The 17,005-nt window shown below is 41.8% G+C and overlaps 1 protein-coding gene across 9 annotated transcripts in view; it reads left to right on the top strand.

The window, feature by feature from the left end:
- GNPAT (glyceronephosphate O-acyltransferase) overlaps window positions 1–17,005 on the top strand; it is a 40,671-nt gene that overhangs the window by 6,583 nt on the left and 17,083 nt on the right. Inside the window, exons 2-5 of one of the 9 annotated variants that reach the window (XM_086381300.1) lie at window positions 5,178–5,360; window positions 6,048–6,150; window positions 13,022–13,198; window positions 15,368–15,497. In XM_086381300.1, coding sequence (XP_086237426.1) covers window positions 13,088–13,198; window positions 15,368–15,497 — 241 coding nt within the window. In that variant the 5' untranslated portion in view covers window positions 5,178–5,360; window positions 6,048–6,150; window positions 13,022–13,087. Of the gene's footprint in view, window positions 1–5,177; window positions 5,361–6,047; window positions 6,151–13,021; window positions 13,879–15,367; window positions 15,498–17,005 lie in introns of those variants that run through there. The other 8 variants (XM_086381303.1, XM_086381298.1, XM_086381301.1 and 5 more) reach the window with 8 other exon arrangements.

Genomic DNA, 17,005 nt, shown 5'->3' with positions numbered 1-17,005 from the left:
CTTCATTTAGTAATTTGTTAACATTCTACAAACAATGATTGGGTTCCTACTAGGGACTAGAAATACAAAAATGTATGACAGATGACAAGGAGCTTCCCTGGTGGCTCAGTGGTAAAGAACCTGCCTGCCAGTGCAGGAGACACAGGTTCAATCCCTGATCTGGGAAGATCGCACATGCCGTGGAACAGCTAAGCCAATGCTCCACAACTACTGGGCCTGTGCTTGAGAGCCTGGGAGCCACAACTACCAAATCCTGTGCACCCTGGAGCCCGTGCTCTACAACAGGAGAAGCCACATCTATGAGAAGCCTGTGCACTGCAACTAGAGAAAAGCCCTCACAGCAGCGAAGACCCAACACATCCAAAAAGAAAGAACACATTTTTTTTAAAAGACACATGACAAGAAGTTCACAGTCTTGTAGGGGAAACACCAAATACAAGTTTATTGAAGTTTTCTAGATGAAAATGTAATGAGAACTCCCTACAAACTCAAAGGAGAAGATGACCGTTTCAGTCCTAGGTTAAAGCAGAATCTAGAAATAGTACACAGAGGAGGTGTACAGAAACTATGGTTGAAGGCTGAGCACTGTCAAGGTGAACAGTGGGGGAGGACCATCTGTAAGTGCCCTGTCTCAACAACTGGTACCACCGTGCACCTGGTTACCAACAAAAGAAGCTGTGGCTCTCTGGGTCACACAACTCACATCCCTGACATACACCACAATGCCAAGAATGTTAATAACAGGTGCCAAATGTTTGATAAGGAATGCTGCTCCTGGAGGTAACTTGAACAAAGCTGTAGGAGCCATGGGATGTCATAGCTTGTTTAGGTAACTAGGTCTTTATGTAGCCAGGTCAAGTGTTAAGAGGTGTGAGTTTGATCCTGCAGTTAACAGAACCATGGAAGGACCGTAGGTGAACATATCTTGGAAGTTTGCAGAGTACACATACCTGCTGCTCTGCCTGGTGCATTCTTGTTCTGAGGACTCCCTTTCTCCCCACTCCCCCGTCCTCTCTCTCTGCACCCCCCAACCCTAAACACACCTCCCCAGCTGATTCTGATCATTTTCTCTTCCCACACTAAATGGGAAGTCTCTTAAGTCTCTTTTTGTCCCTGAAAATTATATCATTTATAATGGTAATTTGTGGCATTCTACCCAGTCTGAGCCTATATAACTTATACTGTTACTTTATTAATGAGAAATGTGAGATTTAAGGTTCTTCAGCAGGAGTCTGTGATATGTTACAATGACTGCAGTTTTACACCAGAATTCCAACAGTTACAATATTTTCCCCTCATATATTTTCTTTATATATGAACATAAAAATGCTCATGTTTGCATATTTCACATGTTATACATGCTACCCTTTCATACTTAAGCTCCCCATCAATGCTTTTTTGCTTCTGTTTATATTCTTGTTGTGCCTAATGGTGGTCTCAGTTTAAAATTCTGGATTTTTTTTTTAATTACCTTCAGTTCAGTTCAGTTCAGTCACTCAGTCGTGTCCGACTCTTTGCGACCCCGTGAATCGCAGCACACCAGTCCTCCCTGTCCATCACTAACTCCCGGAGTTCACTCAGACTCACGTCCATCGAGTCAGTGATGCCATCCAGCCATCTCATCCTCTGTCGTCCCCTTCTCCTGCCCCAAATCCCTCCCAGCATCAGAGTCTTTTCCAATGAGTCAACTCTTCGCATGAGGTGGCCAAAGTACTGAAGTTTCAGCTTTAGCATCATTCCTTCCAAAGAAATCCCAGGGCTGATCTCCTTCAGAATGGACTGGTTGGATCTCCTTGCAGTCCAAGGGACTCTCAAGAATCTTCTCCAACACCACAGTTCAAAAGCATCAATTCTTCGGCGCTCAGCTTTCTTCACAGTCCAACTCTCACATCCATACATGACCACTGGAAAAACCATAGCCTTGACTAGACGGGCCTTTGTAATTCAGAATATATATATTCCAAACACAGCTAGATGTTGGAAATACAAAGATGCAAAATACTAAGACGCCCTCAAGGTACTTGCATTTTAGTAGGGAGGCAGATGTGCAAATGATCACATGTCATGTGATACATACCATAATAGTTGTATGTAGAAAGAAGTCCTAATGAGGAAGGCAGAGTGATTCCATCAGGGGATCTTGAGAGTTTTCACAGAAGAGTAATACCTGAGCAAGGATAGGAACAGAAGGGCATTCCAGGCCGATGGACACGTGCAGAGGCCCAGAGGCATGTCAGCAATGGACTGTGTTGGGGAAATCGAATCACTCACTGTTAAGTGGACCATGAGTGTGGTGAGAAGGAAAAGCCAGGTCTCAGAGGTTCTTGTATGACACCAGGAGTGGCTGAGGTCTTATTCTGAAGGAGATGGGGGGGGGGGGGAGTCATATTTTAAACCAGAATTTGGCCAGAATTGTGTTTTAAAAAGGGCGTGGAGTGGGGCCTTCCCCATTGCTCCAGTGGCTGGGACTCAGTGTTCCCAACGCAGGCAGGCCTGGGTGCAATCCCTGGCCAGGAAACTGGATCCCACATGCTGCAACTAAGACCTGGCACGGCTAAATAGAAAATAAAAAAGGCATGTAGTGGCATGGAAGACTGATTCAAAGGGGCAAAACACAGGCAGGGAGACCAGTGAGGAAGCTGTTGTGATAAAGAGCATGGGCTATACATGAATGAGAAGACAGGATTGATTCTTAAAGGCCTTGTTAACAGGATGAAATGGATTGGATGTAAAGGGTGAGGGAGGAGAGGTCTAGAATGATCTAAACAGAGGAGTGAAGATGGCACGGAGGTTATTGATTGATATTTCACGAAAATGATCAGTTGTAGGATTGTTCAGAGGAGAAGCGAATTCACTTTTGGAAAGGCCAAATTGAAGAAGAGAGAGGACAGTGCAGGGGATTCAGCAACAAATATTTGAAAGCAGTTGAGTAGGTGAGAGTGCTCAATGCTGTGTGGAGTGAGGAGAAGAGGGCTGGAGAGGTTAACACATACTAAAGGAAGTGGGAGGGAAAAAGACGTATTTGTAGTTTAGGGAGAAAATTTCCCCCAGGTTGAGAATCTCTGAATTAGAGAAATGAGATGAATTTTCTACTTGACAAGAATTGAGAATTAAAAACCAAAGTAGGAACGTTTCAGAATTGTAGCTAAGGACAGGAGGGCATGCTTGAGAGTGGTGTCACACTGTGCGGAGGTTTAGGAGGAGGAAGACTGGAAAGAGGCCAGGTCTAGTCGTTAGATTGGAAAGAAATATTAGTGTTTGTTACACCTTTTATAGTAGCAAGGAATGAAAAATAGTGCAAACGTCCGGCATTTGAAGTTATATGGGAGAAACTTAAATTGACATGGAAGAGTGTTTTTAACATTAAGTTTTTAAAAATCAGGTGACAAAAATATGTGTGTGATTGAGGAAGAGACCAAGTCCACAGGCATAGAGACAAGCATTCGCTGAAATAGTATCTGGCTTATTGGGTGTCGATTTTAGTTTTCTTTGTGCTTTTTTGTATCCTCTGAATTTTTATAATGAACATGTATCACTTTGGTAATTAGAACAAAATATATTAAGAAATTAAGGAATATAAAGGTGATTATGCAGCCCCTAAAATATTTTAAAACAATATTTATTAATAATGTAAAGAAGTACTCAGAATACAGTTGATAAGGTAAACCATATTTGGTTTAAACCAAGATAAACCATATTTGGTATGGTCTGTGCTTTAAATTTAAAAATATGTACTTTTTTATCTATGAATGAAACAAATAAGGAAACTAGTAGTAAAAGTTGAGAGTAGTTTGAGTAAAAGTTAAGAGTAGTGGGCAGTTTGTCTTTGCTTGTGTGTTTCTGTGTTTCCAAATTTTCCATAATTAACATGCTGAGTAGTGTAGGATAGTGGTTAGAAACAAGGTCTGTGCCTAGATAAGGCTCAAGCTTGAGTCCTGTCTCTGCCCTTGGAGAGCTGTGGAGCCCTGGCTAAGTGACTTCACTTCTCTGTGCCTCAGGCTCCCCGCTGTGGAACGGGGTAGTGCTGCTGACTCCCTTACAGGGTTGTTGTGAGGACTGCCCCTTCTTGGAGGTAAAGTTCTTAGAACACTGCCTGACACTTAAGAAGCAGTGATGCATGTTAGCTGTACTGACTGTTACTACTATTTTATCATCAGAAAAACAAACTTTTAAGAATTAACAATTTAGAAGTCATTTAACGATTTAGAAGCCTAATAACAAGCAGTTTCGGGGGTGGGTTGGCTAGAAGCTGATTTGCAGTGGTTGAAAGGAGATAAGAAATTAGTACAACAAAATATGAACTGCCCCAGAGAGCTTATATGGGAGCACTTGTGTCTTGAGTTTGCGCCCTTGTACTCTTAATTTATTTGACACAATGGTAACTTTCTAATGTATGCTCTGATTTAATTTTTAAGACTAAGTGAAGGGACTTCCCCGGTAGTCCAGTGGCTAGGACTCTGCGCTCCCAATGCAGGGGGCCCAGGTTGGATCCCTGGTCAGGGAACTAGATTCCACATGCCACAACTGAGTTTGCATGCTGCAAGTAAAGCCTGGCACAGCCAAATTTTAAATGAAAAATTTTTTAAACAACTAAAAGAGGCAGACAAAACAAGGGTGATGGATGAAACCTGTGAAATAGATCAGATTTGCTTTAGACCTTAGTGCCCCACTGTGACTGTACCTGTTAACTTTGGCATAGGGACACTGGCTGTATAAAGATAGCAATCAAAAATAAAATATTACAGTTTAATATCAATTCATTGATCCTAATAATAGCTACATTTTTTTTTCTTACTATGTGAAAATCTAATCAGAACACCCTGTTCTTTTTTTTGCTTTTCTTTTTTAGGCAAAAATTTATTTAGACCCACTCATTTCATGTATGGAATTTTCTCAGATACATATGGTGGTGAGGGTGGTGGTGGTAACAGTTTAGTCACTAAATTGTTTCGAACTCTTTCAACTCCATGAACTGCAGCCAGGCTCCCCTGTCCATGGGATGTCCCAGGCAAGAATACTGGAGTGAGTTGCCATTTCCTTCTCCAGGGCATTCTGTTCTTACTCTATGTCAGAATAAAAATTTTGACAAAGATGAAACCTTACCAATGTAGTTCCTAACCTGTCTTAACTTATTTTACAGCATGTGCATGACTTTCTTTCCTTTGCCTTGTCTACAGAAAGAGCTCAAAAAGTGGGATGAGTTTGAAGATGTTTTAGAGGAGAGGAGGCATGTCAGTGACTTGAAGTTTGCAATGAAATGCTACACACCTCTTGTCTATAAGGGAATTACTCCTTGTAAGCCAAGTGATATTAAATGTAGTGTTCTCAATTCTGAAGAGATTCATTATGTCATTAAACAGGTAAGTGAGTCCATCTTCAGCCATAGCCAGATTCATTCATTGTGTACAAGTTTCTTTCTCTTCTTGATTCTGTGAATTTATTTTGCTATTTTTAATGTATCTTTTTGGATTTCACTATATTCAGCACATTCATCCAATATTTTTTTACCTATAATGCATGCTAGCCTCTTTGCTAGACATTGTGTCTAATAGTGAGCTAGTTGAGCAGAGTCCTTGACCTCCTGAGTGTTTAGTCTCATAGGAAATGATGACCGGTGTGCAGTCAGTTACAGTGAAATACATACACAAGACATGCCAGTGGGAGGCCAGTGTACAGGACGTTAATTAAGCGTGAGGGCAATTAATTTTGTGCAGGGAGTAAGAGAAGTTATTTTTTAAATGAGGCTCGAAAGATGTGTAGGGACTTGCCATGTGAAATGGATGAAGAAGAGTGTTCTAGCAGAACAAATAACTTCTTTCTTGTGGTTTTCAAACCTCGTGGCACATCAAAATTATTCAGGGAGCCTTGAAAAGTCCCTGTACCTACATCTCACATTTGGGTGAATGAAGTGAAGGGAAGGCAGAATCAAGGCTGATGGAGCCATTCATGAGTTAGGGGCTTAGAGGAGGGGTGAGAAGAGGGCTGGAGAGAGAGGCTGTGCTCCTGCTCTGGACGCGTCACTTGAGCTGTCCAGGTCGATGTCCTAGCTGGCGCAATCGGAGCTTCACTGTGGCGGCCCTTCACGTGGTAGTGAGCTTCTACACCCTGATGTTCATGGAGAGATCCTGCTTCTTTGACATTTAAGTGGAGGTGAGTCAGGTTTATGGAAAATTCTTAATTTTTTTTTTTTTGGCTACACCACATAGCTTGCGAAATCTTAATTCTCTGACCAAGGTATTGAACCTGGGCCTATGGCAGTGAAACCACAGAGTCCTAACCACTGATCTGCCAGGGAATTCTTAGGAAAACTCTTTATTATCTATTTTTTGCTGTCTGTTTTCCTCTGATTTAGACTTAGGACCTATGCTGTTAATCATATTGTTTTCATCTAGCGTGATCTGTCTTGGGGAAATTATTAATCTTCTCTCACTTCACGTAAGTGAAGTCAGGTTTCCTCATCTGTTAGAAGATAAAGACAATTGTTCTCAATACTGACTCTTTGTGAGAATCACCTGGAGAACTTCTGCAGAAGTTAAACACAGTTTTCCACACGTATGTAAACTCTGTGAAGGCAAGAATTTTTTTGTCTCTTTCTCTTTTTTAAATTGCTATATGGTACCTAGCACATAGTGCACGTTCAATAAATACTTCTTGAGTTAATGGAAAAAAAATACTTTGATCCCATCCATAGGGATTCTGGCCTAATTGGTCTAGGTTTGGACCCAGGCGTTCTTCTCTTTTCTTTGTCTCCTCCCTTTCTCCTAAATGGCACTTTTTAATTGCCCCATTCTCCTTGAACCTCCAAATCTATCTCCACATACTCGCGACAGATGACTTTTCTTCCTACTTCACAAAGAAAATTTAAGCCATTATGTGAGAACTCTTTGAACTTGGCTGTGATCAGGCTTCTAATTTACCTGCACCTAATATACATCATTTTCTTAAATGGAGCCCCTTCTGTTTGAGTTTAGTCCCTACCCTACTCCTTCACTCTGGATCCCTCCTCCTCCTCCTCCTCCTCCTCATCCTCAGGGACTTGGCTCTCTTGCCTGTCCAGTCAGATGTCTCAGCTTCTTCCTCTTTATCAGCTCTTTACCATCAGCGTTTAATATGCTCACTGCTCTTCCAGCTTAAATAGACCCCCTTTGACCACGTTCCTTTTCTCCTTAGTACCCCTCCCTTCCTTTCCCACTTCTCTCCCCTTTGAAGAAGTTGGCTGGTTTCTATGCCTCTTGCCCTACTTTCTCACCCTTCATGGAGTGGCTTCCAACCCCTTGTAGTAGTTCTTCCCAAGGCTGTGAATGACTTCCTTCCTTGTGACTAAAATCAACCTAGTTCAAATCCTGGCTAACTTTTGGCACATGCTTTCTCTTTCTTTCCATGACACCATACTCTTCCGCTTACCCACCGCATCTGTTTTATTATTCCTCAGTTGTCTTTACAGGCTTCTTTTTTTTTTTAACCTATCTCTTTAAATACTGCTGTTCCTCAAGATTTTGTTTTCTCCCCTTCTTATTCTACTCACTCACTGGACAGTTTTATTTATTGCCAGAATTTTAAGTACCTTCCTTATACTAATGTCTCCATATTATAATATTCAGTTCAGTTCAGTTTAGTTGCTCAGTCGTGTCCGACTCTTTGCGACCCCATGGACTGCAGCATGCCAGGCTTCCCTGTCCATCACCAACTTCCGGAGCTTACTCAAACTCATGTCTGTTGCGTCAGTGATGCCATCCAGCCATATCATCCTCTGTCGTCCCCTTCTCCTCCTGCCTTCTATCTTTCCTAGCATCAGGGTCTTTTCCAGTGAGTCAGTTCTTCGCACCAGGTGGCCAAAGTATTGGAGCTTCAGCTTCAGCATCAATCGTTCCAATGAATATTCAGGACTGATTTCCTTTAGGACTGACTGGTTGAATCTCCTTGCAGTCCAAGGGACCACAAGAGTCTTCTCCAACACCACAGTTCAAAAGTATCAATTCTTCGGTACTCAGCTTTCTTTATAGTCCAACTCTCCCAGCCATACATGACTACTGGAAAAACCATAGCTTTGACTAAACAGACCTTTGTCACTGAAAGTAATGTCTCTGCTTTTTAATATGCTGTCGAAGTTGGTCATGGCTTTTCTTCCAAGAAGCAAGCATCTTTTAATTTCATGGCTTCAGTCACCATCTGCAGTGATTTTGGAGCCCCCCAAAATAAAGTCTGTCACTGTTTCCATTGTTTCCCCATCTATTTGTCATGAAGTGATGGGACCTGATGCTATGATCTTAGTTTTCTGAATGTTGAGTTTTAAGCCTACTTTTTCACTCTGCTCTTTCACTTTCATCAAGAGCTCTTTAGTTTTTCTTTTCTTTCTGCCAAAAGGGTGGTGTCATCTGTGTATCTGAGGTTATTGATATTTTTCCCAGCAATCTTGATTATAATATTACTATATAAAAATAGTATATTATAAATAATATAGATAATTAGTATCTATTGCTTCAGCCCAGATCTCTCTGGAGTTTCATATGTGTATTTTTGTAGTTTATTGGATATCCTCTTGGAAGTTCCAAAAGCACCTCGTATTCAAGATGTATAAATCAAAGTCTTTGATCCACCTCACCCTCATGCCATGGATATGCTCCCACCCCATCCCCCACCCCAGATTACCCTGTCTCCAAGAATGCTCCCCACCATGTGTTAGTTGCGCAAACCAAAACTCTGGATGCCATCTTCCACTTCTTTCTTTCCTCTCATACGCTGTCAGTCACTGAGAGCTGCTGATGTGCTCTCCGAACAGTGAGGTGCTCTCCTAAAAATAGCACTTGTCTCTTTTCTTTCCATCTCTGCTGCCACTTCTCCACCTCAGGCTCCCTTTATCTCACAGAGTGCGGTAGCATGAAGTGATTATGTCTGCATTTAAGAGACCATTCAGGTTTGTGAGATGTAGAATAGACTGAAGAGGGGCCACACTGGGCACAAGCAGTTGGAAGACTAGCTTCTTTTAGGTTTCCAGGAAGAGGGCTCTGTCGGGATGGCATATCTGTTGGGCAAATAAGAAGCACAGCTGCACAGAATAAGAGAGCAGGTCATTCTCTGCTCCTCTGGTTTCCTCCAGTGCCTTCAAGAAGTCATTCCTCCTGAACAACAAGCCTGTTAACTTGTGTTCTTCATCTATTCACATCCTTCCTGTCTCCAGGTGTCTTGTCTTGCCTGCTCCCAGCTTTCTTTGCTGGCTCAAACTGGCATGTACATTTCCTATCTGGAGGAAGGTCCCCTCCTGGCCTTGTATTCTTTCTTTTAAATCTCCATTTCTCTTTCCCCTCTTATCCTGACTCCTTAGAAGTATAGGCTGCCCTCTTCAGTTCAGTTCAGTCGCTCAGTTGTGTCTGACTCTTTGTGACCTCATGGACTGAGGCATGCCGGGCTTCCCTGTCCATCACCAACTCCCGGAGCTTACTCAAACTCATGTCCGTCGGGTTGGTAATGCCATCTAACCATCTCATCCTCTGTTGTCCCCTTCTCTTCCTGCCATCAATTTTTCTCAGCATCAGGGTCTTTTCCAATGAGTTGGTTCTTTGCTTTAGGTGGCCAAAGTACTGGAGTTTCAGCTTCAGCATCAGTCCTTCCAATGAATATTCAGGATTGATTTCCTTTAGGACTGACTGGTTGGATCTCCTTGCAGTCCTTGCAAGGTTGGATCTCCTTGCAGGGACTCACAAGAGTCTTCTCCAACACCACAGTTCAAAAGCATCAATTCTTTGGTGCTCAGCTTTCTTTATAGTCCAACTCTCATATGCATACATGACTACTGGAAAAACCATAGCTTTGACTAAACAGACCTTTGTCACTGAAAGTAATGTCTCTGCTTTTTAATATGCTGTCTAGGTTGGTCATAACTTTTCTCCCAAGGAGCAAGCGTCTTTTAATTTCATGGCTTCAGTCACCATCTGCAGTGATTTTGGAGCCCCCCAAAATAAAGTCTGTCACTGTTTCCATTGTTTCCCCATCTATTTGCCATGAAGTGATGGGACCAGATGCCCTCCTCACATCCCAGTTTCAGAAGTTCATTTGCTGAAATTCATCCAGTAAAAGTTACTCTGAGTCTCCAAGTAACCCGATCCCAGGGACCCACTTAGTCCCCACTTGGTCAGTTATTGCTGTGTCCCTGTCGTTGGACACTCTTCTTCAGGCTGTCTTACCTGGACGTCTGTGACATCACACAAATGGTTCTCTTCTTACATCTTCCTTGTTAATCTATTTTATGTGTTTTTACATCTGCCAATGTTTCTCAGAATTGAATCTTAACAACCTCTTTCTCTTCCTGTCTATAGTCTCCCTGATCGATTTTATCCATTCTCATCATTTCAGTTTTCATCTATAGTCTGATGATATCCAAACGATATCTCTACCCTTGGCTATATTATTGGCATTCAGAATTTTATCTCCGACAGCCCTATTCCCTGCTGGATATCTAAGTTCTGTGTCTCACAAATACCTCAAAATCAGTATATCTACCTTTTTAACCCCTGCAGTGTCCCCGGTCTGCATCCTCTATTCAGAGGATGGCCCTACTACCCATTCTTTTGCCTAAAACTGAGCGTCACACTGCCCTCACCCTTCTCTTCAGCACCCATTATCACCTTTGGGGCTCTTCTGTCTCTGGTCTGAACTATCTTGATAGTTTTCCAAGTGTAGTCCCTTTCCTAGGCTCATTTCCTGAAATCCACTCCCACCAAATCCTTGAGTCCTCCTTTTTCCCTTTTTCTAATTCTGCCTTTCTGTCCTCTCGTCCTCATTAGCCTTTCCTAGGATTACGTGCTTAATTATGTCACCAGTAACTTTAATTCTCATGTACCCCAGTCTGCCTTCCAGACTGCCCAGGATCTGTGTCAGTGTAGCTCTCTCATGTCACCAGGTACCGGGCTGCTCCTGGGTGGATGGGCAGAGTCGTGCACATCAGTGATCTCCAGACTTGAGATCCCTTCTTACATCAGTCCCTTCCCGTCCCCTAAATCTGCCAAACCTTAAGCTCTTATTAGACTCTACCCTTCTTGCCATTAGCAAACAATCATATTTTTACTTTGGAATAATGAAAAAGATTAGAAATTATTTTCCTCAAATTCCTGTTCCTTATCTTGAGGTGTGTCTCTATCTGCACCCTCTCCATGTGTGCTTTAGTCTGGGCTCGGTGACAAGGCCTCTGTGTTCCGGGCCAAGATGAGCACACGTTAATCTCTTCTGAGACTTCTAGCAGAAGCCTCTCCCTGTCTCTATCTTCAGCCTTTCTTTCTCTGTTGATTCTTCCCTTAATCTGACAACAGGTCCAATGCCACCAAACTTTACACTTAAAAATAGTTAAAATGGTAAATTTCATGGTATTATATTTTATCATAGTTTTTTAAATGCAATGATGATATAAAGACAAGAAACAGGGCTAAGGCTTTTCCAAGTTTGGAAACATTTTTACTGTAACTGTTGTCCTCTCTATTCTCCTCATTCAGACTTTTCAGTTATTCACTCTGTGGCCACTGTCTTCACTTTCCCACCTCCTGTTCATTCAGTCTCCGGCCTGTTTATATTCAGTGTTGGTTGTGTTCTGATCATATCACTGAACCTTTCTTGCTTCATCACTTTTCTGAGTATAAGGATATAGTGTAAGGATAAGCTCTGAGTAAAATAAGGGAGTGCCAGTTAAGAGGAAGCAATTTATCTTGGTCCCACAGTCTTGGGCCTGTTGAACTGGCTCCTCAAAAACTCAGATACAGGGACTTGCTGGTGATCCAGTGCTTAAGACTTTGCCATCCAGTGCAGGGGCTACGATCCCTGGTTGAGGGCTTAAGATCCCATATGCCTCACAGCCAAAAACCAGAACATAAAACAAAAGTAATATTGTAACAAATTGATGAAGACTTTAAAAATGGTACACATTTAAAAAAAATCTTAAAATGTTAGAGAAAAGCTGAGATATGGAGCTATGCTATGCTATGCTAAGTCACTTCAGTCGTGTCCGACTCTGTGTGACCCCATAGACGGCAGCCACCAGGCTCCCCCGTCCCTGGGATTCTCCAGGCAAGAACACTGGAGTGGGTTGCCATTTCCCTCTCCAGTGCATGAAAGTGAAAAGTGAAAGCGAAGTCGCTCAGTCATGTCCAACTCCCAGCGACCCCATGGACTGCAGCCTACCAGGCTCCTCCATCCATGGGATTTTCCAGGCAAAAGTACTGGAGTGGGGTGCCATTGCCTTCTCCGAAGTAGAGGATAATTATACACTTGTGAAAGTACTAAATGCCACTGACTTATTTCCTTTGATATGGCAATTTGTGTGTTAAATTCACCTCAGTTTTTTCAAAAAGTGAAACTCCTTCATTGCATGTAACTGGGGAGATTGGGGCTCTAACATCCCATCCTTGTCTTTAAGAGCATTCTCTTTTAGTAAGAACAAATATAATTTATTACATAGATTTCAGTCTTTTTCAAAGTGCTTTTTTAGGGAGAAGTTAAAGGAACAGATTAGGCTTCTTTGAGGGTAGAAGCTGTGACTTGTTCGTCTCCAGGCACTTGACAGTCCCAGCACACAGCCAGCATTTTGTTCTCTGTACAGAAAGATGTGGCATGCCATATGAATGAAGAGCATTCCATTGTGAGGTCATGAATTTCACTAGTTATCCTTTGATAGTTCAGAGATTTTTGTACCAGTGTCCTGCATATCTGATGCAGTGAGTGGTTATTTCAATAGAATCTTATATTTTCACCTTGTATGTTGTTACCTTGTAATAGCACTAAGCAATTAGATGAAGAGATACAATAATCTACTGAAAGTAACTCTCAAAGTATATGCTCTCAGACACTAGATTTTGAGCAGCAACTTAGAGAATTTGGATATAAGCTTAAATCATATCCATTTAAATTAGGAAGAAAACATGCCATTTGTGAGTTATATAACATTAGTCCGTTTGGAACTGGTCCTGCTGATTTGAGCAAAAAGAATTTGGACTTTTTTTTTTCCTCCCCAGAGATTTATCCCTGCTTTCCCTTTTAGCTTTCCAAGGAATCCCTTCAACCTGTCGAGGTCCTCCGAGAGGAAGCCTGTGAGATCCTGGATGAAATGAGCCACAAGCTGCGTCTAGGAGCCATTCGGTTTTTTGCCTTTGCCCTGAGTAAAATATTTAAACAGATTTTCTCAAAAGTGCGTGTAAATGAAGAAGGGATTCAGAAAGTGAGTATTGCTTGTTAAAAAACAATCTCTTCTTCAACCCCTCACAGTTTCTTCAACTCAGAGGCGTCCCACTTTGCACTGGATGAGCAGCTCCTGGTTATCAAGTGGCATCCAGCCTGAGCAGAAAGCAGCTCTGCCTCTCTGATGGGTGTTTCTCCCTCTTCCCTTCAGACCTGCAGGCTTCAGACAAACCGACTTACTCACAGACTTGACAGACTAGGCTAACGTCAGATGTTCACTGAGTAGTAAGAGAGTTTCTGTGTATGTTTCTCCGAGGTTCTACAACATTTTCTTGTTACTCACACACCTTTCTGGCGTGTTTTTCCTGTAAACAAAGACATTCTCTTGTGGTATAATTATCAAAATAAGCAAATTAACATGGACACAACGCTGGTAATACAGATCTTTTTCATGTTTCACCAGCTGTCCCAGCTCTGTCACATACAGGCAAGGAAAGCCCTATGTCATATGTCACAGTCAGCTTCCATATCTCTTTGGAATTTTAATCTAGACCAATTCCTTAGTCTTTGTTTGTGTTTCATGAAACTACTTTTGAAGAAACAGACCAGGTGTTTCCCGCTGCCCCTTGATCTGGATTGGAGCTGCTTTCTCACGCAGGCTAAGGCCGCGTCCTCCGTGTGTCAGCCTGCAAGCACGTGGCCTCTGTGTGCTTGTTCCTGGTAATGTTCACGCTCACCAGTTGGTCACCTCGCTCTGCCATGTTTCTCCACTCAGTTACTCTCTGTCCCCTTGTAATGAATACACGTCTTGGGGAGTGCTTCAGGTTCCTGTTTTTCATCATACTTTCCTCTGTTAGTCTTTATACCCACTGATGATTTTTGCTTGAATCCAGTTATTACTCTTATGATTGCCAAATGCTGGTTTTTCTAATTGCATCACTCCTGTCATTTAATACTTTTTTTCTGGGAACAAGAGCTTTCTCTATGAAGATTATTTTATCTATTTATTTTTTAATACATTTTTTAATTTACTTGAAAGCTCTTACCTTCATTGGACTTCCTGCTCATGCCTTTTAATGCTGTGTTTTTATTCAGTCATCTACTTTGCTTCCAAGTATTTCTTCTTTTTCCTCCTGTGACTAATTTCTAAATTGCTGACTTACTATTTGGATCTCTGCGGGAGGGTGTTTGGTACAGTGCTGGGGCAGGGGATGTTGCTGGCTAGATCCTAACTGATAACAAACTACCTTACCTCAGTTGATTGTGTACTTAGATTTCAGAAGAACAGACTGTATGTTGACACATTGGGTATTTTTGAGGTTGCTAGCCTGAGAAATGTATTGGGAAGTTCATTTGCATTTGTCCCTGCTGCTGCTGCTGCTAAGTCACTTCAGTCGTGTCCGACTCTGTGCGACCCCATAGATGGCAGCCCATCAGGCTCCGCCGTCCCTGGGATTCTCCAGGCAAGAACACTGGAGTGGGTTGCCATTTCCTTCTCCAATGCGTGAAAGTGAAAAGTGAAAGTGAAGTCGCTCAGTCGTGTCTGACTCTTAGCGACCCCATGGACTGCAGCCTACCAGGCTCCTCCATCCATGGGATTTTCCAGGCAAGAGTACTGGAGTGGGGTGCCCTACTACCGGGCATCCACTCTCCCCTGAGTCCAGTGTATAAATAGAAAAGTACCATTCCTTTTCTTGGTCCTAACAATGTGTAATTTTTTTTTAAATCTCTGAGAGAGAATTTCTTGCTCTCTCTTCCTACAGACCACCAGTCAGTCTAGTACAACAACTAACTGTTGACTTCTTAACTCAATCTGACTTCAGATTTGTTCCCAGTTCCCCGTGAACATTAGTGGCATGACTATGTCACAACCAAGGAAGCTGAATAAGGCTTAGGCCTTATTTACAAATTTATGTGTGTAATATCAAACAATGCATGTAAAATGCTTAATTGCTGCTCAACTAATGTATGTTAGTGATCATCACCATTACTATTATTATGATCTGTAAATTTTAAATTTTTAATATTCTTGCATTATGTGAGATTATTTAGCTAGAACTCAGAAATAAGTTTTGTGTATGTGGTCAGAGAGGCAGAAAAACATTGTTAGTGTTCTCCCGGTAGCACATTCTTCCACTTTCTGATATAAGGTACAGTTTTAATAAGCGTGAAAGCTGAAAGTGTTCCAAGTGTAACCTTTGTCTTAAAGCTCCAGCGAGCCATCCAGGAGCATCCAGTTGTCCTGCTGCCCAGTCATCGGAGCTACATCGACTTTCTGATGTTGTCTTTCCTTTTGTACAACTATGACTTACCCGTGCCGGTCATAGCAGCAGGAATGGGTATGCTTCGGTCTTCTACTTTCTTTTTTTTGTTCTTATAAAAATTAAAGTGTTCACTGGAACAATTTTAACAAGTCCAAGGAAGTTGAAGAAAATGATGAAAATATAATAGCCTGTCCCTCCTTCCTTCTGGTTCCAGGTGTAATGGTTGGATTGAGTCCTCCGTGTTGTGCTCTACTGGCCTGGGCAGACATAAGCAAGCGTATGTGCACGTAGGGCTTTTGGTTTAGGTTGAAAAAGGAGAGTATACTCCCCTACTGGTGGTTTTTTTTTTCCCCCCGATGGTGCATTGGTGACTATCTCTATAGGTCAATAAATAGATCTAAACTTTTTTAAAAAAGTAAAAAAATTTTTAAAAATCTGAAGGGACTTCATGGCGATCTGTTGATTAAGACTTCACATTTCTAATGCAGGGATGCAGGTTCAGTCCCTGGTCAGGGAACTAAGATCCCACATGCCATGCAGTACAGCCGTAAAATAAATATTTTAAATCTAAAAAAAAAAAATAGGTCTAAACTCTTTTTACTATTTTTCAATTGTGTTAAAATGCATAAAGCATAAAATTTGCCATCTTCATCATTTTTCAGTGCACACTTCAGTGACATAAAGTTCACACTGTGGTACTACAGTCTATCCACTGAAGTATTCTCATCTTGCAAAAATGAAATTCTGTCTTCATTTAACACTTAACCTCTCATTCTATTCTCCCTGCATCCCCTGGCAGCCACTGTTCTGTTAATGCTTTCTATCTGTACAAATTTGACTATGCACTACCTTCTGCAAGTGGAATTACACAGGATTTGTCCTTCTCTTGCCAGCCTGTTTCACACAGCATAGTGTTCTCGAGGTTCATCCGTATTGTAGTATCCGTCAGAATTTTCTTTTTTTTTTTAAGGCTAAATAATACCCAGTGTATTGTTATGCGGTTGCTAAGTCGTGTCCACCTCTTCGCAGCCCCAGGGCCTGCGGCATGCCACGCTTCCCTGCCCTTCACTGTTTGTATAGACCGGATTTGGTTTACTCATTCATCTATCCCTGGAGACTCGGGATGCTTCCACTTTGTGGCTGTTGTGAATGGTGCTGCAGTGAGTGTAGATGGATAAATACCTCTTTGAGGCTCTGCTTTCAGTTCTTCCAGATATGTACCCAGAAGTAGAATTGCTGGGTTAGATGGTAATTTTATTTTTAATTTTTTGAGGAACTGCCGTTTTGTTTTCTGTAGTGGCTGCACCCCAGCAGTGCATGCAGGTTCACTTTCTCCACATCCAACCAACACTGATTATTTTCTGGTTTTTTAGATTTTTTTCTTTTGTTGTTAATAATAGTCTTCATAATGGGTTTGAAGTGATATCTCGTCATGAGTATTTGTATTTCCCTGGTGATTAGTTATGTTAAGCATCTTTTCATATGCTTGTTGGCCAGTTCTATATCCTCTTCAGAGGAGTATTTTAAGTCTTTTGGATTGTTTGTTTTCTTTGTTGATGAGTTGTAGGAATTTTTTATATATT

The sequence above is a fragment of the Bos grunniens genome, chromosome 28 (assembly GCF_055505025.1).
Source record: "Bos grunniens cultivar Pamir isolate PY7600 chromosome 28, Bosgru_T2T1.0, whole genome shotgun sequence".
Taxonomy (NCBI): domain Eukaryota; kingdom Metazoa; phylum Chordata; class Mammalia; order Artiodactyla; family Bovidae; genus Bos; species Bos grunniens.
The sequence above is the reverse complement of the archived record's forward strand: the minus strand, read 5'-3'. Positions and strand labels throughout refer to the sequence as shown.